General features: G+C 37.7%; 1 protein-coding gene across 3 annotated transcripts in view; it reads left to right on the top strand.

Annotated features, from left to right (window-relative positions):
- The window catches only part of SIL1 (SIL1 nucleotide exchange factor), a 330,998-nt gene that overhangs the window by 107,146 nt on the left and 203,296 nt on the right, over positions 1-20,556 (top strand). For all 3 annotated transcript variants that reach the window (XM_053718549.1, XM_053718550.1, XM_053718548.1), the window contains one exon: positions 7,821-7,923. In XM_053718549.1, coding sequence (XP_053574524.1) covers positions 7,821-7,923 — 103 coding nt within the window. The remainder of the gene's footprint in view (positions 1-7,820; positions 7,924-20,556) is intronic.

Here is a 20,556-nt window from a genome sequence, read left to right as displayed (position 1 = left end):
CTGAAATTATGTAAATTATGATATCACTATGTAATGAACACTGGGATGGTTACTAGGATTGTAGGGGGATCAAAGATCCTGTCACAAGAGAACAAGGAAGGTAGTTCATATGGGTTAATGTAGGGTCACGCCATCCGCATTCTAAAAGGAACATGGGGGACATCTGCCTTGACGTTTCTCACACTTAAAGGGACACTAAACCCACATTTTTTCTTTAATGATTCAGATAGAGCATGCAATTTTAAGCAACTTTCTAATTTACTCCTATTAACAATGTTTCTTTGTTCTCTCGCTATCTTTATTTAAAAAGTAGGAATGTAAAACTTAAAAGCCGGCCCTTTTTTGGTTCAGAACCTGGGTTATGCTTGTTTATAGGTTTGCTAAATTTAGCCACCAGTAAGCAAGCGCTATCCAGGGTGCTGAACTTAAAATGGACTGGCTCCTAAGCTTTAAATTCCTCCTTTTAAATAAAGACAGCAAGAGAACGAAGAAAAATTGCTATTAGGAAAAATTTAAAAAATTGGGGTTAGTATCCCTTTAAGGGGCAAAAGTGAGCATCCCTTCAAAAGGGACAGAAAAGTGCATATAACTGCATTTAACCCCTGCCAGGAGGGTAAACATATTGTTAAAGTCAGCTCTTGAGCAGCAAAGCACTACAGGGACCTAGGACCTAGTTGAACTCATCTTGTGTGCCAGTGACGATAGGCATATGTGTGTAGCCATCAATTGCCAGCTAGCTCCCAGTAGTGCATAGATGCTCTGGAGCTGATTTTTATTATGAGTTTAAACCCTTAAGATTACCTTTACTGGATAATTCATAACAAGCCTTATAAACCTCTAATAACCAGTTACTTAGAAAATTATAGTAAAATATTAAACTTAATTTTGTTTTTAAAGTGTATTAAATGCATTCTTTTAAGTTAATGTAAAAAATGTTTATTAAAAAAGTTAGATATTAATCATAGAAATGTATTCCAATTAAACCTGATAATTAATTAATTCAACAAAAATAAGTAATATCGGTATTAATAATTAATTTATAGAAAATATGTTTGCTCCATTAAGACTTACATTTACCTTTTCGATATCCATAAGGAACACTGTACTATAAAATTTGTTCTCAATTTTTGTGTTTATATATGCTGCAGTGTATTAAAGGGACAGTCTAGGCCAAAATAAACTTTCATGATTCAGATAGTGCATGTAATTTTAAAAAAAATTCCAATTTACTTTTATCACCAATTTTGCTTTGTTCTTTTGGTATTTTTAGTTGAAAGCTTAACCTAGGAGGTTCATATGCTAATTTCTTAGACCTTGAAGGCCACCTCTTTTCAGAATGCATTTTAACAGTTTTTCACCACTAGAGGGTGTTAGTTCACGTAGTTCATATAGAGAACACTGTGCTCGTGCACGTGAAGTTATCTGGGAGCAGGCACTGAACTTAAATAAAGGGGCAGTTTGCAGAGGTTTAGATACAAGATAATCACAAAGGTAAAAAGTACATTAATATAACTGTGTTGGTTATGCAAAACTGGGGAATGGGTAATAAAAGGATTATCTATCTTTTAAAACAATAACAATTCTGGTGTAGACTGTCCCTTTAAATGTATGGAACATAGTTCTCAAGGACATGTCCATTTAAATAGGATGTTAAAGAATGGATGGGATGGCGCTAAAAAGCTGGATAAATCACCACACCTATTTGTGTATATATAAGTCTTAATAGTAAACAAATGTATGAAAACACTGGGTTAATAATATAAAAAATATTTATTATCTAACATGGAATCAAATGAAAATTACCGTATAAAATAAAATCTAAAAACCACTTAATTACAGTAGGGTCGTCTCCCCAATTGAAAACAAGTTGCCACCTTGATGTTCCTAATGTAACTCCGTATCAAATTGTGATGTGTTATCCCTGGATAAACAATGTCTCAATTTGTTTCAAAGATATAGTTAAAGGCACAGATGAGACTTCGATGACTGTACTCATAGACAAATAAAATGTTAAAAACAATCCCAGGATTATCAACAGCCAAAGTTCACCAAGTTCACAAAGCTTCAATAATAGGAAACTTTTTCGCTCTTTCTTATATAGCTGTATCGGTCTATTCAAAAGACAGGAGCTGATCTTACCTGCATCCAGCAGGTCCGTTCTTATGGTGCAGTTTTCGCTCTGATAGCTGTTCAAAACCAGAGTGTTACCTTGTTTTGGCGTGTGTCCGTGACTGTCGTGATCCAAACTTATCTGGCGTTACCAGCGTCTGAAGCAGGTCTATCCTTCCAACTCCGCTATGGTCCTATAGAAGGCTCAGGAGCCCAGTGGTCTGTGTCTGGTATTTACCTGAGTCTGCAACAGGTCTGTCCTCCCAGCACAGCTATACTCCTGTGAAGGGCTCAGAAGCCCGATAGTCTCCGTGGGCGTGTGTTTGTATATTTCCGCTTCTTGAAAAGAAAAGTCCCGCACTTAGCGTGTATCACGTGCGGTTCAGCTAGTTACCTAGATGTAAATAAAGCAGATAAATATAGCAGAAAAAAGGTTTGTTCTTTTGACAGGAAAGTCAGCTGTTTTTTCTACGCGTTTCACCTGTTCCTCTGGGCTTTTTCAAGATAGACAGCTGATCCAAGAACTCCAGTTTAAAAATCTGTTCCTTTGCTATCATTGGTTGGATATTTAATTGTCTTTTCCTTAAGGTGGATTTTCTTTTTAGGTGAAATCCCATTATTCTCTATGCCTTTATCTCTGAAGAAATAGTTCCCAGCAAGTATTCACTTTAAGGTGGTATATAGTTTGTTATTAAAATGTGGCAATTGGTGATAGTATTTACATAATTATATCACAGTAGTTTCTAAAAATATATAGTTAAAAATATAAAAGTATAAAGTTATTCTACAATTGGAGAAAAAAATTATTATTAGTTCTAGTGTTAAATGTGAGTATATATTAGAGCCTAAGGAGAAAAGGGATCTAATATAGTCTATAAGTTGTATTAGATATGGGTACCTTAAGATTATATTTTAAAACTTTAGGATTAGAGAGCTAAATAATTCTGTAATCAATATATTAATACTGTCTTATAAATTTATTCGTATCTATTAATTATATAATTTTCATAAAGCAAAAATAAGTTTATGTCCCTAAAAATGGGGACAAATTAATTTCTGAATTTAGTCCTCTAAGGTTTTAATATATATATTAGTCCTCTAAGGTTTTAATATATAATCTTGGAAGGAGTTGGAAGGATAGACCTGCTTCAGACGCTGGTAACGCCAGATAAGTTTGGATCACGACAGTCACAGACACACGCCAAAACAAGGTAACACTTTGGTTTTGAACAGCTATCAGAGCGAAAACTGCACCCTAAGAACGGACCTGCTGGATGCAGGTAAGATCAGCTCCTGTCTTTTGAATAGTCTGATACAGCTATATAAGAAAGAGCAAAAAAGTGCCCTATTATTGAAGCTTTGTGAACTTGGTGAACTTTGGCTGTTGATAATCCTGGGATTGTTTTTAACATTTTATTTGTCTATGAGTACAGTCATCGAAGTCTCATCTGTGCCTTTAACTATATCTTTGAAACAAATTGAGACATTGTTTATCCAGGGATAACACATCACAATTTGATACGGAGTTACATTAGGAACATCAAGGTGGCAACTTGGTTTCAATTGGAGAGACGTCCCTACTGTAATTAAGTGGTTTTTAGATTTTATTTTATACGGTAATTTTCATTTGATTCCATGTTAGATAATAAATATTTTTTATATTATTAACCCAGTGTTTTCATACATTTGTTTACTATTAAGACTTATATATACACAAATAGGTGTGGTGATTTATCCAGCTTTTTAGCACCATCCCATCCATTCTTTATTTTTTCTTTATGTATTTACCTCCACTTTAGGGAAAGTGGATGTGGGATTGGCCAGGATAAATACTTTAGGTATTTAGCGCTGTATTTTTTGTATATTGCATTTAAATAGGATGAGCTTGTAAGAAGAACTGACTTTCTTATCTTATCTAAAGTTAATTATCGTAGAGGTCCAATGAGCAAAACCAGCTCACAATATCTCTGTCGGTTTTCTCAAGTGAATACAGCACTAATCAAATTTTCAACATAGGCAGTGATTTCAGTAGGTAAAACAGCTCTTTCAAATAACAAAATAAATGTTAAGGAGTTGTTTTAAAAACAATGTAACACACACCAGATGTTAAAAAGGATAATTGGGGGGGTTAATTTAATAACTAGATCCTTGGGGTATCTATTATGAAATTGGTTACATTGTTTTGTGTGACTATAAGATGGAAAGTCTTTAATATATTTGAAGGACTTTTCTTTGAAGTAGTATACTCCGATTTAAAGATAGCAACAGGAGTGTGGCTTGTGGGACGACTAATTTGTTCACAGAATAATTTGTTAATTAGACAAGTGTTAATTATTTTTATAATAATGAGTATTTTGCAATAGTATTTTTTTGTATATGTACATGGCTGCTACTCATTTTAATTGGAATAAAACATATGCTTCCACCCAGTTACGTGCAGTGAGGTCAAAGACTGGTGAGGCTCTAGCTTTGATACACCCAAGAAACACATACACACACACACATATATATATATATATATATATATATATGTGTGTGTCCATGATGTTATATTGCTAAATACACTCAGTGCTCCATATAGGGTGCATCCCTATCAATACGTTTAGTTTGAAATTATTTAAATAACCTAAATCCATATTTTTGTGCTGAAACTGCCAAACACTCCCATTGGTTGGAGGTAAATACCTGAGAGGGTTCTCCATCTCATCAATATTTAAAATGTTCCAAGCTTGATATTTTTGCATGAAAGTTGTGTTTGTTTCATTTTAGTAAGGATAGATTTATCCAGTCACTTCAAAAATGAACCTAAAAAAGTGCTGATCTGACACATGAAAATTATGCCAGGTGTAAATAGTCCAATTTACAAAACATAAATAAAAAACATAAGGGAATACCAAGTCTTTAATTGTAACCAAAGGAGAAACAGGAAGCATTTCAAGTCTCCAGCACCATACAATACATATGATAAAACACAAAACAAAAAGCTTGTCCACTTCCTCCCAGTCATCTAATTACTTAAAAGAGTTTGCTGGTTTTGGCAAAATACAAAAAAAAAGTTATCAAGCTCAAACAAATTACCTATTTTGGGAAGCTGAACATTTATTCCAGCAAAAATTAAACTTTGGGTCAGAATTATTGTATAAGGTGTTAAATCATATTTACAAAGGGGTTTTCTCTCTATGTTTTTGTTGTGGCTTATATCTTTGGAATGGGTGAAAATTACTTATTTGGCTGACATGTGGCAGTTTATATACACAAACACTCATACAGATTAGTTTAATTATTCAGGTATAAATATATTTATGACAGCAACACAGCAATTTGTCAGTTACTCTATAGGGCTGAGTATTTCAAAGCTTATATAGGTTGCATTAAAAAATCACAGATCTTTAAAGCTCTAGGTCTTCAAAATTAATAAAAAATAACAAACATATATATAAAATTAATATAAAATTTACAGTATACTTTTAATTTAATATATTGCAGAACCTGCAATATATTAAATAAAAAGTATTCCCTCCCTGGTAGTCTAGAGGGGGGAGCATTTAGTCTGCACCTCTGGCTGGCTCTCAGTGATGTGATTCAGTGCATGCTGCACTCTTTCACACAAAGCTGGAACAAGGAGGATATCAATTTGTATGGTCTGCATCAGAAGAGGTGCAGACCAAATGCTCCCCCACTAGACTACCAGGGAGGGAATACTTTTTATTTAATACTGTATATTGCAGTTTTTGTAATATAGTAAATCAAAAGTAAACTGCAAATTTGATAACTATGATGTTTAAGGCAACCTTTATAAGCTTTGAAATACTCAGCCCTATTGAGTAACTGACAAATTGCTGTTTTGCTGTCATAAATATATATATATATACCTGAATAATTGAACTATTCTGTGAGTGTTTGTGTATAATTATGTATAGACTGCCACATTTCAGCCAAATTAGTCATTTTTACCCATTCCACAACAAAAACATAGATAGAAAACCCCTTTGTAAATATGATTTAACACCTTATACAATAATTCTGACCCAAAGTTTTCACTTTTTTTGCTGGAATAAATGTTCAGCTTTCCAAAATAGGTAATTTGTTTGAGCTTAATAACTTTTTTATTTTGCCAAAACCAGCAGAAAGCTTACTTTTGCCAAAGCAAGCAAACTCTTTTAAGTAGTCTGACTCACATGCAATAAAATTTATAATTATTCTTATTGAAAAAATAATGCAATACGTTTACATTCATTTATTTTGCCTACTTCTGTGCATTCTGTTGAATTCAGAACACTGAGCTTCATGCTGCATTTATAGGGACTGAATCTGTTATATCTGTCCCTGATTGGACACAGTACAGAAGATAAAACAACTATTGGCTTTTCAATGGGGTTGTTCCTAAGATGTAAAATGATACCGATTTTACTAAAATATTATCTCTAAATGCTTTATGTATTTTTATGCAAGATACTTGTAATGTAGTGATTTGTATGTAAAAAAAATAACTAAAAAAAATGTTCCTTTAACAATCTAGGCTGCTGCAACATTTTGCAATTTTCAATAAAAACCTTTTCTATCAATAATGAATAAGTGACAGTATGCATTGTGCGTGAGCTGTCAATGTCATTTAGCACAGATTTAAACAACAAACAGCAACAAACCGCCTGCCTAGTATATCACTTAGTACAAAAAAAAGCATAAAAAACCACAACATAACAATTGCGTTTGAAAAAATGAGCAGTTTCATGTTTCAGGCAGTTTTTGAATAGAACACGGTGCATTGAATGATAGCCCTGTCTGTCTGTAACAGCTTCTTTTTATGTTTTCTCCTTTCTGCATTTCAATATAAATCTAACTTTAAAAAAAAATAGTTTCATGACAATTACAATCGGTGCACTGCTAGCCCGCAGCAGGGCTAAAGGTGGGGGAAAAACATAGCCCATCATGCGACTCACAGTTCACACACACATCCTAACTTTAAATTTAGGCAGGGAGGGCAAGGGCGGACTTATAGGTGTTGCAGGCCTGAGGCTTTATTTTTTAGTAAAACTAAAGCCTCAGTCCCGCAACATCTAAGTCCGCCCCTGCCCTCCCTTCCTAAGTTTAAAGTTGAGATGTGTGTGTCACTTACCTGTACTGTAGAAGAGTCAAGTGACAGTAGTAGGCTGCAGCTGTCCTCCGCTACGAAAAAACAGGCTCTTCTGCTCTTCTTCCCTCTCTGGTGGCGCACTGTGGCGGGATCATTGGTTTGCGCATGCACACTGCGCAGGAAGTCAAAGAACGCCAGTCATGTTCTCCTGGTGCTGTCAATAACCAGGAGAACATACATGACCGGCGCTCATTGGCTAAGAGGCTGCATTAGCGATGCCTCCTATATTAAGTTTTTAGCCGCGCTGCAGCACAAACCACCACCGGGTGGCGCAGCTGATTGGCTACAGAGCAAAGCATGCTACAAGTCAACCCCTGTGCCTCTCTGTATTGCGCAATATAGCGGAAAAAAATAGAAAAAAAAAGGAATTTTTATTTTTTTATTTATTTTTTTTAAATTGATTTTTAAATAAAAAATGCCCCAAATGGCAGGTGCGGCAGTGCCTCACCTGCCTCCTATGACTGCACGTCACTGCTTCCACCATATGGCTAAATTGCTTAAAGCTGTTTTGTGAACAGAAGACTTAATACTACTTTCTTTAAAATGTATATAAATTGTACTTTTTGATCCATTTCAGGCCAAGCTGTTCCTGCAGGATTACACATCCGCTTAAATCTTCAAACAGGACAAAATGAAGCCAAACTATTGGATGAAAATGATGATCTGAAGAGCCAGGAAAGGTAATGCTTTGCACCTCTGTTGGGGGCTATTTATGTTAAACCACTAAGATTAACCCCTTAAAGGGACATGAAACCCAAAAATTTTCTTTTATGATTTAGACACAACATGTGATTTTAAACAACTTTCCAATATGCTTCTATTATCTAAATTGATTCAGTCTATTGGTATCCTAAGTTAAAAAACAAATCTAGGTAGGCTCTGGAGCAGCAATGCATTACTGGGAGTAACCTGCTGATTGGTTGATGCACAAAATTGCCTATTTTCATTGGTTCAACAGATTTCTTCAGATAACTGGTAGTAGTGCACAGTTGCTCCTTTAAAAAAAGATTCTAAGAGAATGAAGCAAATTAGCTAAAATAAGTAAATTGGAAAGCTGATTAAAATCACATGCTGTGTTTGAATCATGAAAAATAATAAAATTACACATTTGGAGTTTCATGTCCCTTTAAGTGTGGATAACAACACGTAGTTGTCATCTGTAAAGGGATTTAAGTGTAATGGAAGTGGGGTGCCTTTTGAGCGGATTGCTGATCCCCTGCACTTAAGCCCAGTAACACTGTGACTGATCTTATTGGCTTAACCATGGAATCCAGCGATACCAAGGATCATATCACACGTGGGCATGGTGACGTCACCAAGCCCTGGAAACTTGGAAGTGATAGGCTGCTGTAAGAAGCTTAAAGGAGTTTGATAGGAGGGGGGGGGGGGGGTAAGTATTCAAACCCTTCAATCTCAACTCCTTTATGCCCTAAAAAACCCCAAGACCCACACTTTGAAAAACAACCGCCTGCACTTTTATTAATGAGAAGATATCTAGGCACTTATAATAGGCCATCAAAGAGGCTTAGAGAACCGAACACCGACCTAGATTACAAGTCGAGTGGCAATTTATAGCGCGCCCGCAAACGGGCAAATCTCCCCGTTTGCTGGTGCGTGATAAACAGCCATTACAAGTGGCTGGTTATTGCTACCGTGTAACGTTGTATATAGAGTATCTTTGAATTGGATCGCAACTGCAGAAGCTAGCACAGTAAATCTTTAGTAAATATATGTTTGTTATCACCTTTGATGTAACTTTCTATGTGGCAGAAAGAAATATTATCATTTGGTGAATTATTGCAGTATTGAATTAAACACTCAGGCCTAGATTTGGAGTTTGGCGTTAGCCGTGAAAACCAGCGTTAGAGGCTCCTAACGCTGGTTTTAGGCTACCTCCGGTATTTGGAGTCACTCAAAATAGGGTCTAACGCTCACTTTTCAGCCGCGACTTTTCCATACCGCAGATCCCCTTACGTAAATTGCATATCCTATCTTTTCAATGGGATCTTTCTAACTCCGGTATTTAGAGTTGTATCTGAAGTGAGCGTTAGACATCTAATGACAAAACTCCAGCCGCAGGAAAAAAGTCAGTAGTTAAGAGTTTTCTGGGCTAACGCCGGTTTATAAAGCTCTTAACTACTGTGCTCTAAAGTACACTAACACCCATAAACTACCTATGTACCCCTAAACCGAGGTCCCCCCACATCGCCGCCACTCGATTAAATTTTTTTAACCCCTAATCTGCCGACCGCCACCTACGTTATCCTTATGTACCCCTAATCTGCTGCCCCTAACACCGCCGACCCCTATATTATATTTAGTAACCCCTAACCTGCCCCCCACAACGTCGCCGCCAGCTACCTACACTTATTAACCCCTAATCTGCCGACCGCAAAGCGCCGCCACCTACGTTATCCTTATGTACCCCTAATCTGCTGCCCCTAACACCGCCGACCCCTATATTATATTTATTAACCCCTAATCTGCCCCCCCACAACATTGCCTCCACCTGCCTACACTTATTAACCCCTAATCTGCCGAGCGGACCTGAGCGCTACTATAATAAAGTTATTAATCCCTAATCCTCCTCACTAACCCTATAATAAATAGTATTAACCCCTAATCTGCCCTCCCTAACATCGCTGACACCTAACTTCAATTATTAACCCCTAATCTGCCGACCGGAGCTCACCGCTATTCTAATAAATGTATTAACCCCTAAAGCTAAGTCTAACCCTAACACTAACACCCCCCTAAATTAAATATAATTTACATCTAACGAAATTAATTAACTCTTATTAAATAAATTATTCCTATTTAAAGCTAAATACTTACCTGTAAAATAAATCCTAATATAGCTACAATATAAATTATAATTACATTGTAGCTATTTTAGGATTAATATTTATTTTACAGGCAACTTTGTAATTATTTTAACCAGGTACAATAGCTATTAAATAGTTAAGAACTATTTAATAGTTACCTAGTTAAAATAATTACAAAATTACCTGTCAAATAAATCCTAACCTAAGTTACAATTAAACCTAACACTATACTATCATTAAATTAATTAAATAAAATACCTACAATTACCTACAATTAAACCTAACACTACACTATCAATACATTAATTAAATACAATACCTACAAATAACTACAATGAAATAAACTAACTAAAGTACAAAAAATAAAAAAGAACTAAGTTACAAAAAATAAAAAAATATCTACAAACATAAGAAAAATATTACAACAATTTTAAACTAATTACACCTACTCTAAGCCCCCTAATAAAACAACAAAGCCCCCCCAAAATAAAAAATGCCCTACCCTATTCTAAATTACTAAAGTTAAAAGCTCTTTTACCTTACCAGCCCTGAACAGGGCCCTTTGCGGGGCATGCCCCAAGAAGTTCAGCTCTTTTGCCTGTAAAAAAAACATACAATACCCCCCCCAAACATTACAACCCACCACCCACATACCCCTAATCTAACCCAAACCCCCCTTAAATAAACCTAACACTAAGCCCCTGAAGATCTTCCTACCTTGTCTTCACCATACCAGGTTCACCGATCGGTCCTGAAGAGCTCCTCCGATGTCCTGATCCAAGCCCAAGCGGGGGGCTGAAGATGTCCATGATCCGGTAGAAGTCTTCATCCAAGCGGGGCAGAAGAGGTCTTCCATCCGATTGAAGTCTTCATCCAGGCGGCATCTTCTATCGACATCCATCTGGAACGGAGCGGCAGCATCCTGAAGACCTCCGACGCGGAACATCCATCCTGGCCGACGACTGAACGACGAATGACGGTTCCTTTAAATGACGTCATCCAAGATGGCGCCCCTCGAATTCCGATTGGCTGATAGGATTCTATCAGCCAATCGGAATTAAGGTAGGAATATTCTGATTGGCTGATGGAATCAGCCAATCAGATTTAGCTCGCATTCTATTGGCTGATCGGATCGGATCAGCCAATAGAATGCAAGCTCAATCTGATTGGCTGATTGGATCAGCCAATCGGATTGAACTTGATTCTGATTGGCTGATTCCATCAGCCAATCAGAATATTCCTACCTTAATTCCGATTGGCTGATAGAATCCTATCAGCCAATCGGAATTCGAGGGGCGCCATCTTGGATGACGTCATTTAAAGGAACCGTCATTCGTCGTTCAGTCATCGGCCAGGATGGATGTTCCGCGTCGGAGGTCTTCAGGATGCTGCCGCTCCGTTCCAGATGGATGTCGATAGAAGATGCCGCCTGGATGAAGACTTCAATCGGATGGAAGACCTCTTCTGCCCCGCTTGGATGAAGACTTCTACCGGATCATGGACATCTTCAGCCCACCGCTTGGGCTTGGATCAGGACATCGGAGGAGCTCTTCAGGAACGATCGGTGAACCTGGTATGGTGAAGACAAGGTAGGAAGATCTTCAGGGGCTTAGTGTTAGGTTTATTTAAGGGGGGTTTGGGTTAGATTAGGGGTATGTGGGTGGTGGGTTGTAATGTTGGGGGGGGGTATTGTATGTTTTTTTTTTACAGGCAAAAGAGCTGAACTTCTTGGGGCATGCCCCGCAAAGGGCCCTGTTCAGGGCTGGTAAGGTAAAAGAGCTTTTAACTTTAGTAATTTAGAATAGGGTAGGGCATTTTTTATTTTGGGGGGCTTTGTTGTTTTATTAGGGGGCTTAGAGTAGGTGTAATTAGTTTAAAATTGTTGTAATATTTTTCTTATGTTTGTAGATATTTTTTTATTTTTTGTAACTTAGTTCTTTTTTATTTTTTGTACTTTAGTTAGTTTATTTCATTGTAGTTATTTGTAGGTATTGTATTTAATTAATGTATTGATAGTGTAGTGTTAGGTTTAATTGTAGGTAATTGTAGGTATTTTATTTAATTAATTTAATGATAGTATAGTGTTAGGTTTAATTGTAACTTAGGTTAGGATTTATTTGACAGGTAATTTTGTAATTATTTTAACTAGGTAACTATTAAATAGTTCTTAACTATTTAATAGCTATTGTACCTGGTTAAAATAATTACAAAGTTGCCTGTAAAATAAATATTAATCCTAAAATAGCTACAATGTAATTATAATTTATATTGTAGCTATATTAGGATTTATTTTACAGGTAAGTATTTAGCTTTAAATAGGAATAATTTATTTAATAAGAGTTAATTAATTTAGTTAGATGTAAATTATATTTAACTTAGGGGGTGTTAGTGTTAGACTTAGCTTTAGGGGTTAATACATTTATTAGAATAGCAGTGAGCTCCGGTCGGCAGATTAGGGGTTAATATTTGAAGTTAGGTGTCGGCGATGTTAGGGAGGGCAGATTAGGGGTTAATACTATTTATTATAGGGTTAGTGAGGCAGATTAGGGGTTAATAACTTTATTATAGTAGCGCTCAGGTCCGCTCGGCAGATTAGGGGTTAATAAGTGTAGGCAGGTGGAGGCGATGTTGTGGGGGGCAGATTAGGGGTTAATAAATATAATATAGGGGTCGGCGATGTTAGGGCAGCAGATTAGGGGTACATAGGGATAATGTAAGTAGCGTCGGTTTACGGAGCGGCAGATTAGGGGTTAATAATAATATGCAGGGGTCAGCGATAGCGGGGGCGGCAGATTAGGGGTTAATAAGTGTAAGGTTAGGGGTGTTTAGACTCGGGGTACATGTTAGGGTGTTAGGTGCAGACGTAGGAAGTGTTTCCCCATAGCAAACAATGGGGCTGCGTTAGGAGCTGAACGCGGCTTTTTTGCAGGTGTTAGGTTTTTTTTCAGCTCAAACAGGCCCCATTGTTTTCTATGGGAGAATCGTGCACGAGCACGTTTTTGAGGCTGGCCGCTTGCGTAAGCAACTCTGGTATCGAGAGTTGAAGCTGCGTTAAAAATGCTCTACGCTCCTTTTTTGGAGCCTAACGCAGCCATTCTGTGGACTCTCAATACCAGAGTTATTTTTATGGTGCGGCCAGAAAAAAGCCGGCGTTAGCTACGCGGGTCTTTACCGACAAAACTCCAAATCTAGGCCTCAGTCTGTTAACTCACAGGAGCTGACTGAATATATTAGCTTGTTCTCTTGTAGAGTAGGAGAGCTGCATTAAAGTACAGATGTCAGTTAGATTGGGGTCACAGTCAGAACTAACAGCAGCTGAGATTGAAACAGTGCTTACTTGTATTTGTTTTGGGAGCGGAGACCTGTGTGACGTTAGTTGTGACATCATGCAGGGGAGGAGCCAAGATCTGTTACCGGAGATAACAGTAAAGTAAATTTCTTCGGTAAGTCTGTGGAATAAAGCTTGTATGATGAACGTCTAATGCCTGTTACCTCTGAACTAAGCAATCTGTAATATTACAGAAAATTAGAGGAGGTATTCCAAATTTTACTCCTTGCGTGGTAGAAATTAATTCAGACTGTAGCGTTACAGGTAGGTGTTTGTGGTACAGACAGGAAGCAATAGATTCACATCTCCAAGTGACAACGATCTGAGTAAAGAAATCCTGCAGCGTTATTTGTTTGGAGTTAGTAAACTTGCAAGTTTGTAGTTGTAGAAATAGTTGGTGTGAAAACACACACAGGTTTGCAGGAAAAGTGTAGGAAAGTTAAGTTCCTCTTGGAGAGAGCTCAGTGCAACAACTAGCTGAATACAACTAATTAAAAATACTAAGCACCTGGTTCTGTAAGCGTTGTGCATTTAAAGGGAAAGTGGGTTGGACCTATACACTCAGTAAATCAGAGATCCTGACAAGAATCCTGACATACCGTGAGATTAGATGGTTAGTTTTCCAAAATTTCCCCCAAAATAAAGGTTTTTTTTTTAATTTTTTTTAGAAAAATACTGCACAGAGCAGTTTCTAGGAATTAAAAGTGGCATTTGTGGGGTGTTAGATAAAAAACGGCTCTGAAAAGTGCCTTTACATTGCGGCCTATGGGATCTTTCTTTTCCTAGTAAATATTTATGTTTATGAATATATATTACAATACACACAAAAATAAAGTTTAGCTCTCAGCTAAGTTTAAAAGAAACTGGAAGAGTCAGTTACCGCATTTGGCCAAATGGGACAAGCCCAAGTTACCACGGCAAGGTCTCTTCTAAAACCTGGGACCCTAATACAGCCACACAAATGCAGGCTCACACACAGATGCAAGCTCATATTCAAACAAACTGGGAACTAGTCAGGGTTCACAGACTTTTGTAATCACCCTTATGCACAAGCAAAACAAGGAAAGTGGAACAGTACTCCCAGACCGGACCGGGACACATCACATGACCCTGAAACACTGCTCAGTTATGGTGCTATAGCACTCTCAAAAAGCTGCACTATTTCTAGAGTCACATGCAGTCTTGGCCCAGACCAGCCTGAGAGCAAGTCCATAAGGAAAATTACTAAACAGACATTACAATACACACAAAAATAAAATCTAGCACTCGCTCACAAGCTAAGTTTAAAAGAAACTGGAAGAGTCAGTTACCGAATTTGACTCTTCCAGTTTCTTTTAAACTTAGCTGAGAGCTTGTGAGCAAGTACTCCTATTTTCATTTCTTTCATGTAATTAGCAAGAGTCCATGAGCTAGTGACGTATGGGATATACATTCCTCCCAGGAGGGGCAAAGTTTCCCAAACCTCAAAATGCCTATAAATACACCCCTCACCACACCCACAAATCAGTTTTACAAACTTTGCCTCCTATGAAGGTGGTGAAGTAAGTTTGTGCTAGATTCTACGTTGATATGCGCTCCGCAGCAGGTTGGAACCCGGTTTTCCTCTCAGCGTGCAGTGAATGTCAGAGGGATGTGAGGAGAGTATTGCCTATTTGAATGCAGTGATCTCCTTCTACGGGGTCTATTTCATAGGTTCTCTGTTATCGGTCGTAGAGATTAATCTCTTACCTCCCTTTTCAGATCGACGATATACTCTTATATATACTATTTCCTCTACTGATTCTCGTTTCATTACTGGTTTGGCTTTCTACTGCATGTAGATGAGTGTCCTGGGGTAAGTAAGTCTTATATTCTGTGACACTCTAAGCTATGGTTGGGCACTTTTATATAAAGTTCTAAATATATGTATTCAAACATTTATTTGCCTTGACTCAGGATGTTCAACGTTCCTTATTTCAGACAGTCAGTTTCATATTTGGGATAATGCATATGAATCAATCATTTTTTCTTACCTTAAAAATTTGACTTTTCCCTGTGGGCTGTTAGGCTCGCGGGGGCTGAAAATGCTTCATTTTATTGCGTCATTCTTGGCGCAGACTTTTTTGGCGCAATTTTTTTTTCTGTTTCCGGCGTCATACGTGTCGCCGGAAGTTGCGTCATTTTTGACGTTTTTTTGCGCCAAAGGTGTCGGCGTTCCGGATGTGGCGTCATTTTGGCGCCAAAAGCATTTAGGCGCCAAATAATGTGGGCGTCTTTTTTGGCGCTAAAAAAATATGGGCGTCACTATTGTCTCCACATTATTTAAGTCTCATTATTTTGTGCTTCTGGTTGCTAGAAGCTTGTTCACTGGCATTTTTTTCCCATTCCTGAAACTGTCATTTAAGGAATTTGATCAATTTTGCTTTATATGTTGTTTTTTTCTATTACATATTGCAAGATGTCCCACGTTGAAGCTGAGTCAGAAGATACTTCTAGAAAATCGCTGCCTGGTGCTGGAGCTACCAAAGCTAAGTGTATCTGCTGTAAACTTTTGGTATCTGTTCCTCCAGCTGTTGTTTGTACTGTTTGTCATGACAAACTTGCTAATGCAGATAATATTTCCTTTAGTACTGTTACATTACCTGTTGCTGTTCCGTCAACATCTAATACTCAGAGTGTTCCTGATAACATAAGAGATTTTGTTTCTAAATCCATTGAGAAGGCTATGTCTGTTATTCCTCCTTCTAGTAAACGTAAAAAGTATTTTAAAACTTCTCATTTTTCAGATGAATTTTTAAATGAACATCATCATTCTGATACTGATATTGTTTCCTCTGATTCAGAGGATTCTGTCTCAGAGGTTGATGCTGATAAATCTTCATATTTATTTAAAATGAAATTTATTCGTTCTTTACTTAAAGAAGTCCTAATTGCATTAGAAATTGAGGATTCTAGTCCTCTTAATACTAAATCTAAACGTTTAGATAAGGTTTTTAAATCTCCTGTAGTTATTCCAGAAGTGTTTCCTGTCCCTGGTGCTATTTCTGAAGTAATTTCCAGGCAATGGAATAATTTGGGTAATTCTTTTACTCCTTCTAAACGTTTTAAGCAATTATATCCTGTGCCATCTGACAGATTAGAATTTTGGGACAAAATCCCTAAGGTTGATGGGGCTGTCTCTACTCTTGCTAAGCGTACTACTATTCCTACGGCAGATGGTACTTCCTTTAAGGATCCTTTAGATAGGAAAATTGAATCCTTTCTAAGAAAAGCTTACTTGTGTTCAGGTAATCTTCTTAGACCTGCTATATCTTTAGCGGATGTTGCTGCAGCTTCAACTTTTTGGTTAGAAGCTTTAGCGCAACAAGTAACAGATCATAATTCTCATAGCATTATTATTCTTCTACAACATGCTAATAATTTTATTTGTGATGCCATCTTTGATATCATTAGAGTTGATGTCAGGTATATGTCTCTAGCTATTTTAGCTAGAAGAGCTTTATGGCTTAAAACTTGGAATGCTGATATGTCTTCTAAGTCTACTCTGCTTTCCCTTTCTTTCCAGGGTAATTATTTGGTTCTCAGTTGGATTCTATTATCTCAACTGTTACTGGAGGGAAAGGAACTTTTTTACCACAGGATAAAAAATCTAAAGGTAAATTTAGGTCTAATAATCGTTTTCGTCACAACAAGGAACAAAAGCCTGATCCTTCATCCTCAGGAGCGGTATCAGTTTGGAAACCATCTCCAGTCTGGAATAAATCCAAGCCTTTTAGAAAACCAAAGCCAGCTCCCAAGTCCACATGAAGGTGCGGCCCTCATTCCAGCTCAGCTGGTAGGGGGCAGATTACGTTTTTTCAAAGAAATTTGGTTCAATTCCGTTCACAATCTCTGGATTCAGAACATTGTTTCAGAAGGGTACAGAATTGGCTTCAAGATAAGGCCTCCTACAAAGAGATTTTTTCTTTCCCGTGTCCCAGTAAACCTAGCGAAGGCTCAAGCATTTCTGAAATGTGTTTCAGATCTAGAGTTGGCTGGAGTAATTATGCCAGTTCCAGTTCTGGAACAGGGGCTGGGGTTTTATTCAAATCTCTTCATTGTACCAAAGAAGGAGAATTCCTTCAGACCAGTTCTGGATCAAAAAATATTGAATCGTTATGTAAGGATACCAACATTCAAAATGGTAACTGTAAGGACTATCCTGCCTTTTGTTCAGCAAGAGCATTATATGTCCACAATAGATTTACAGGATGCATATCTGCATATTCCGATTCATCCAGATCACTATCAGTTTCTGAGATTCTCTTTCCTAGACAAGCATTACCAGTTTGTGGCTCTACCGTTTGGCCTAGCTACAGCTCCAAGAATTTTTACAAAGGTTCTCGGTGCCCTTCTGTCTGTAATCAGAGAACAGGGTATTGTGGTATTTCCTTATTTGGACGATATCTTGGTACTTGCTCAGTCTTCACATTTAGCAGAATCTCATACGAATCGACTTGTGTTGTTTCTTCAAGATCATGGTTGGAGGATCAATTTACCAAAAAGTTAATTGATTCCTCAGACAAGGGTAACCTTTTTAGGTTTCCAGATAGATTCAGTGTCCATGACTCTGTCTTTGACAGACAAGAGACGTCTAAAGTTGATATCAGCTTGTCGAGACCTTCAGTCACAATCATTCCCTTCGGTAGCTTTATGCATGGAAATTCTAGGTCTTATGACTGCAGCATCGGACGCGATCCCCTTTGCTCGTTTTCACATGCGACCTCTTCAGCTCTGTATGCTGAACCAGTGGTGCAGGGATTACACAAAGATATCTCAATTAATATCTTTAACACCGATTGTACGACACTCTCTGATGTGGTGGACAGATCACCATCGTTTAGTTCAGGGGGCTTCTTTTGTTCTTCCGACCTGGACTGTAATTTCAACAGATGCAAGTCTGACAGGTTGGGGAGCTGTTTGGGGGTCTCTGACAGTACAAGGGGTTTGGGAATCTCAGGAGGTGAGATTACCAATCAATATTTTGGAACTCCGTGCAATTTTCAGAGCTCTTCAGTCATGGCCTCTTCTAAAGAGAGAATCGTTCATTTGTTTTCAGACAGACAATGTCACAACTGTGGCATACATCAATCATCAAGGAGGGACTCACAGTCCTCTGGCTATGAAGGAAGTATCTCGAATTCTGGTATGGGCGGAATCCAGCTCCTGTCTAGTTTCTGCGGTTCATATCCCAGGTATAGACAATTGGGAAGCGGATTATCTCAGCCGCCAAACGTTACATCCGGGCGAATGGTCTCTTCACCCAGAGGTATTCCTTCAGATTGTTCAAATGTGGGGACTTCCAGAAATAGATCTGATGGCCTCTCATCTAAACAAGAAACTTTTCAGGTATCTGTCCAGATCCAGGGATCCTCAAGCGGAAGCAGTGGATGCATTGTCACTTCCTTGGAAGTATCATCCTGCCTATATCTTTCCGCCTCTAGTTCTTCTTCCAAGAGTAATCTCCAAGATTCTGAAGGAATGATCGTTTGTTCTGCTGGTAGCTCCAGCATGGCCTCACAGGTTTTGGTATGCGGATCTTGTCCGGATGGCCTCTTGCCAACCGTGGACTCTTCCGTTAAGACCAGACCTTTTGTCGCAAGGTCCTTTTTTCCATCAGGATCTCAAATCCTTAAATTTAAAGGTATGGAGATTGAACGCTTGATTCTTAGTCAAAGAGGTTTCTCTGACTCTGTGATTAATACTATGTTACAGGCTCGTAAATCTGTATCTAGGGAGATATATTATAGAGTCTGGAAGACTTATATTTCTTGGTGTCTTTCTCATCATTTTTCATGGCATTCTTTTAGAATTCCGAGAATTTTACAGTTTCTTCAGGATGGTTTGGATAAAGGTTTGTCTGCAAGTTCCTTGAAAGGACAAATCTCTGCTCTTTCTGTTCTTTTTCACAGAAAGATTTTTAATCTTCCTGATATTCATTGTTTTGTACAAGCTTTGGTTCGTATAAAAACCTGTCATTAAGTCAATTTCTCCTCCTTGGAGTTTGAATTTGGTTCTGGGGGCTCTTCAAGCTCCTCCGTTTGAACCTATGCATTCGTTGGACATCAAATTACTTTCTTGGAAAGTTTTGTTCCTTTTGGCCATCTCTTCTGCCAGACGAGTTTCTGAATTATCTGCTCTTTCTTGTGAGTCTCCTTTTCTGATTTTTCATCAGGATAAGGCGGTGTTGCGAACTTCTTTTAAATTTTTACCTAAGGTTGTGAATTCTAACAACATTAGTAGAGAAATTGTGGTTCCTTCTTTGTGTCCTAATCCTAAGAATTCTAAGGAGAGATCATTGCATTCTTTGGATGTAGTTAGAGCTTTGAAATATTATGTTGAAGCTACTAAGAATTTCCGAAAGACTTCTAGTCTATTTGCTATCTTTTCCGGTTCTAGGAAAGGTCAGAAGGCCTCTGCCATTTCTTTGGCATCTTGGTTGAAATCTTTAATTCATCATGCTTATGTCGAGTCGGGTAAAACTCTGCCTCAAAGGATTACAGCTCATTCTACTAGGTCAGTTTCTACTTCCTGGGCGTTTAGGAATGAAGCTTCGGTTGATCAGATTTGCAAAGCAGCAACTTGGTCTTCTTTGCATATTTTTAATAAATTCTACCATTTTGATGTGTTTTCTTCTTCTGAAGCTGTTTTTGGTAGAAAAGTACTTCAGGCAGCTGTTTCAGTTTGAATCTTCTGCTTATAATTTCAGTTTTTTTCATTTTAAAATTTAAATTTTATTTTGGGTGTGGATTATTTTTCAGCGGAATTGGCTGTCTTTATTTTATCCCTCCCTCTCTAGTGACTCTTGCGTGGAAAGATCCACATCTTGGGTAGTCATTATCCCATACGTCACTAGCTCCTGGACTCTTGCTAATTACATGAAAGAAAACATAATTTATGTAAGAACTTACCTGATAAATTCATTTCTTTCATATTAGCAAGAGTCCATGAGGCCCACCCTTTTTTGTGGTGGTTATGATTTTTTTGTATAAAGCACAATTATTCCAATTCCTTATTTTTTATGCTTTCGCACTTTTTTCACCCCACTTCTTGGCTATTCGTTAAACTGATTTGTGGGTGTGGTGAGGGGTGTATTTATAGGCATTTTGAGGTTTGGGAAATTTTGCCCCTCCTGGTAGGAA

The sequence above is a fragment of the Bombina bombina genome, chromosome 6 (assembly GCF_027579735.1).
Source record: "Bombina bombina isolate aBomBom1 chromosome 6, aBomBom1.pri, whole genome shotgun sequence".
NCBI lineage: Eukaryota > Metazoa > Chordata > Amphibia > Anura > Bombinatoridae > Bombina > Bombina bombina.
Note: the sequence above shows the minus strand (reverse complement) of the source record. Positions and strands in the feature narration are given on the sequence as shown.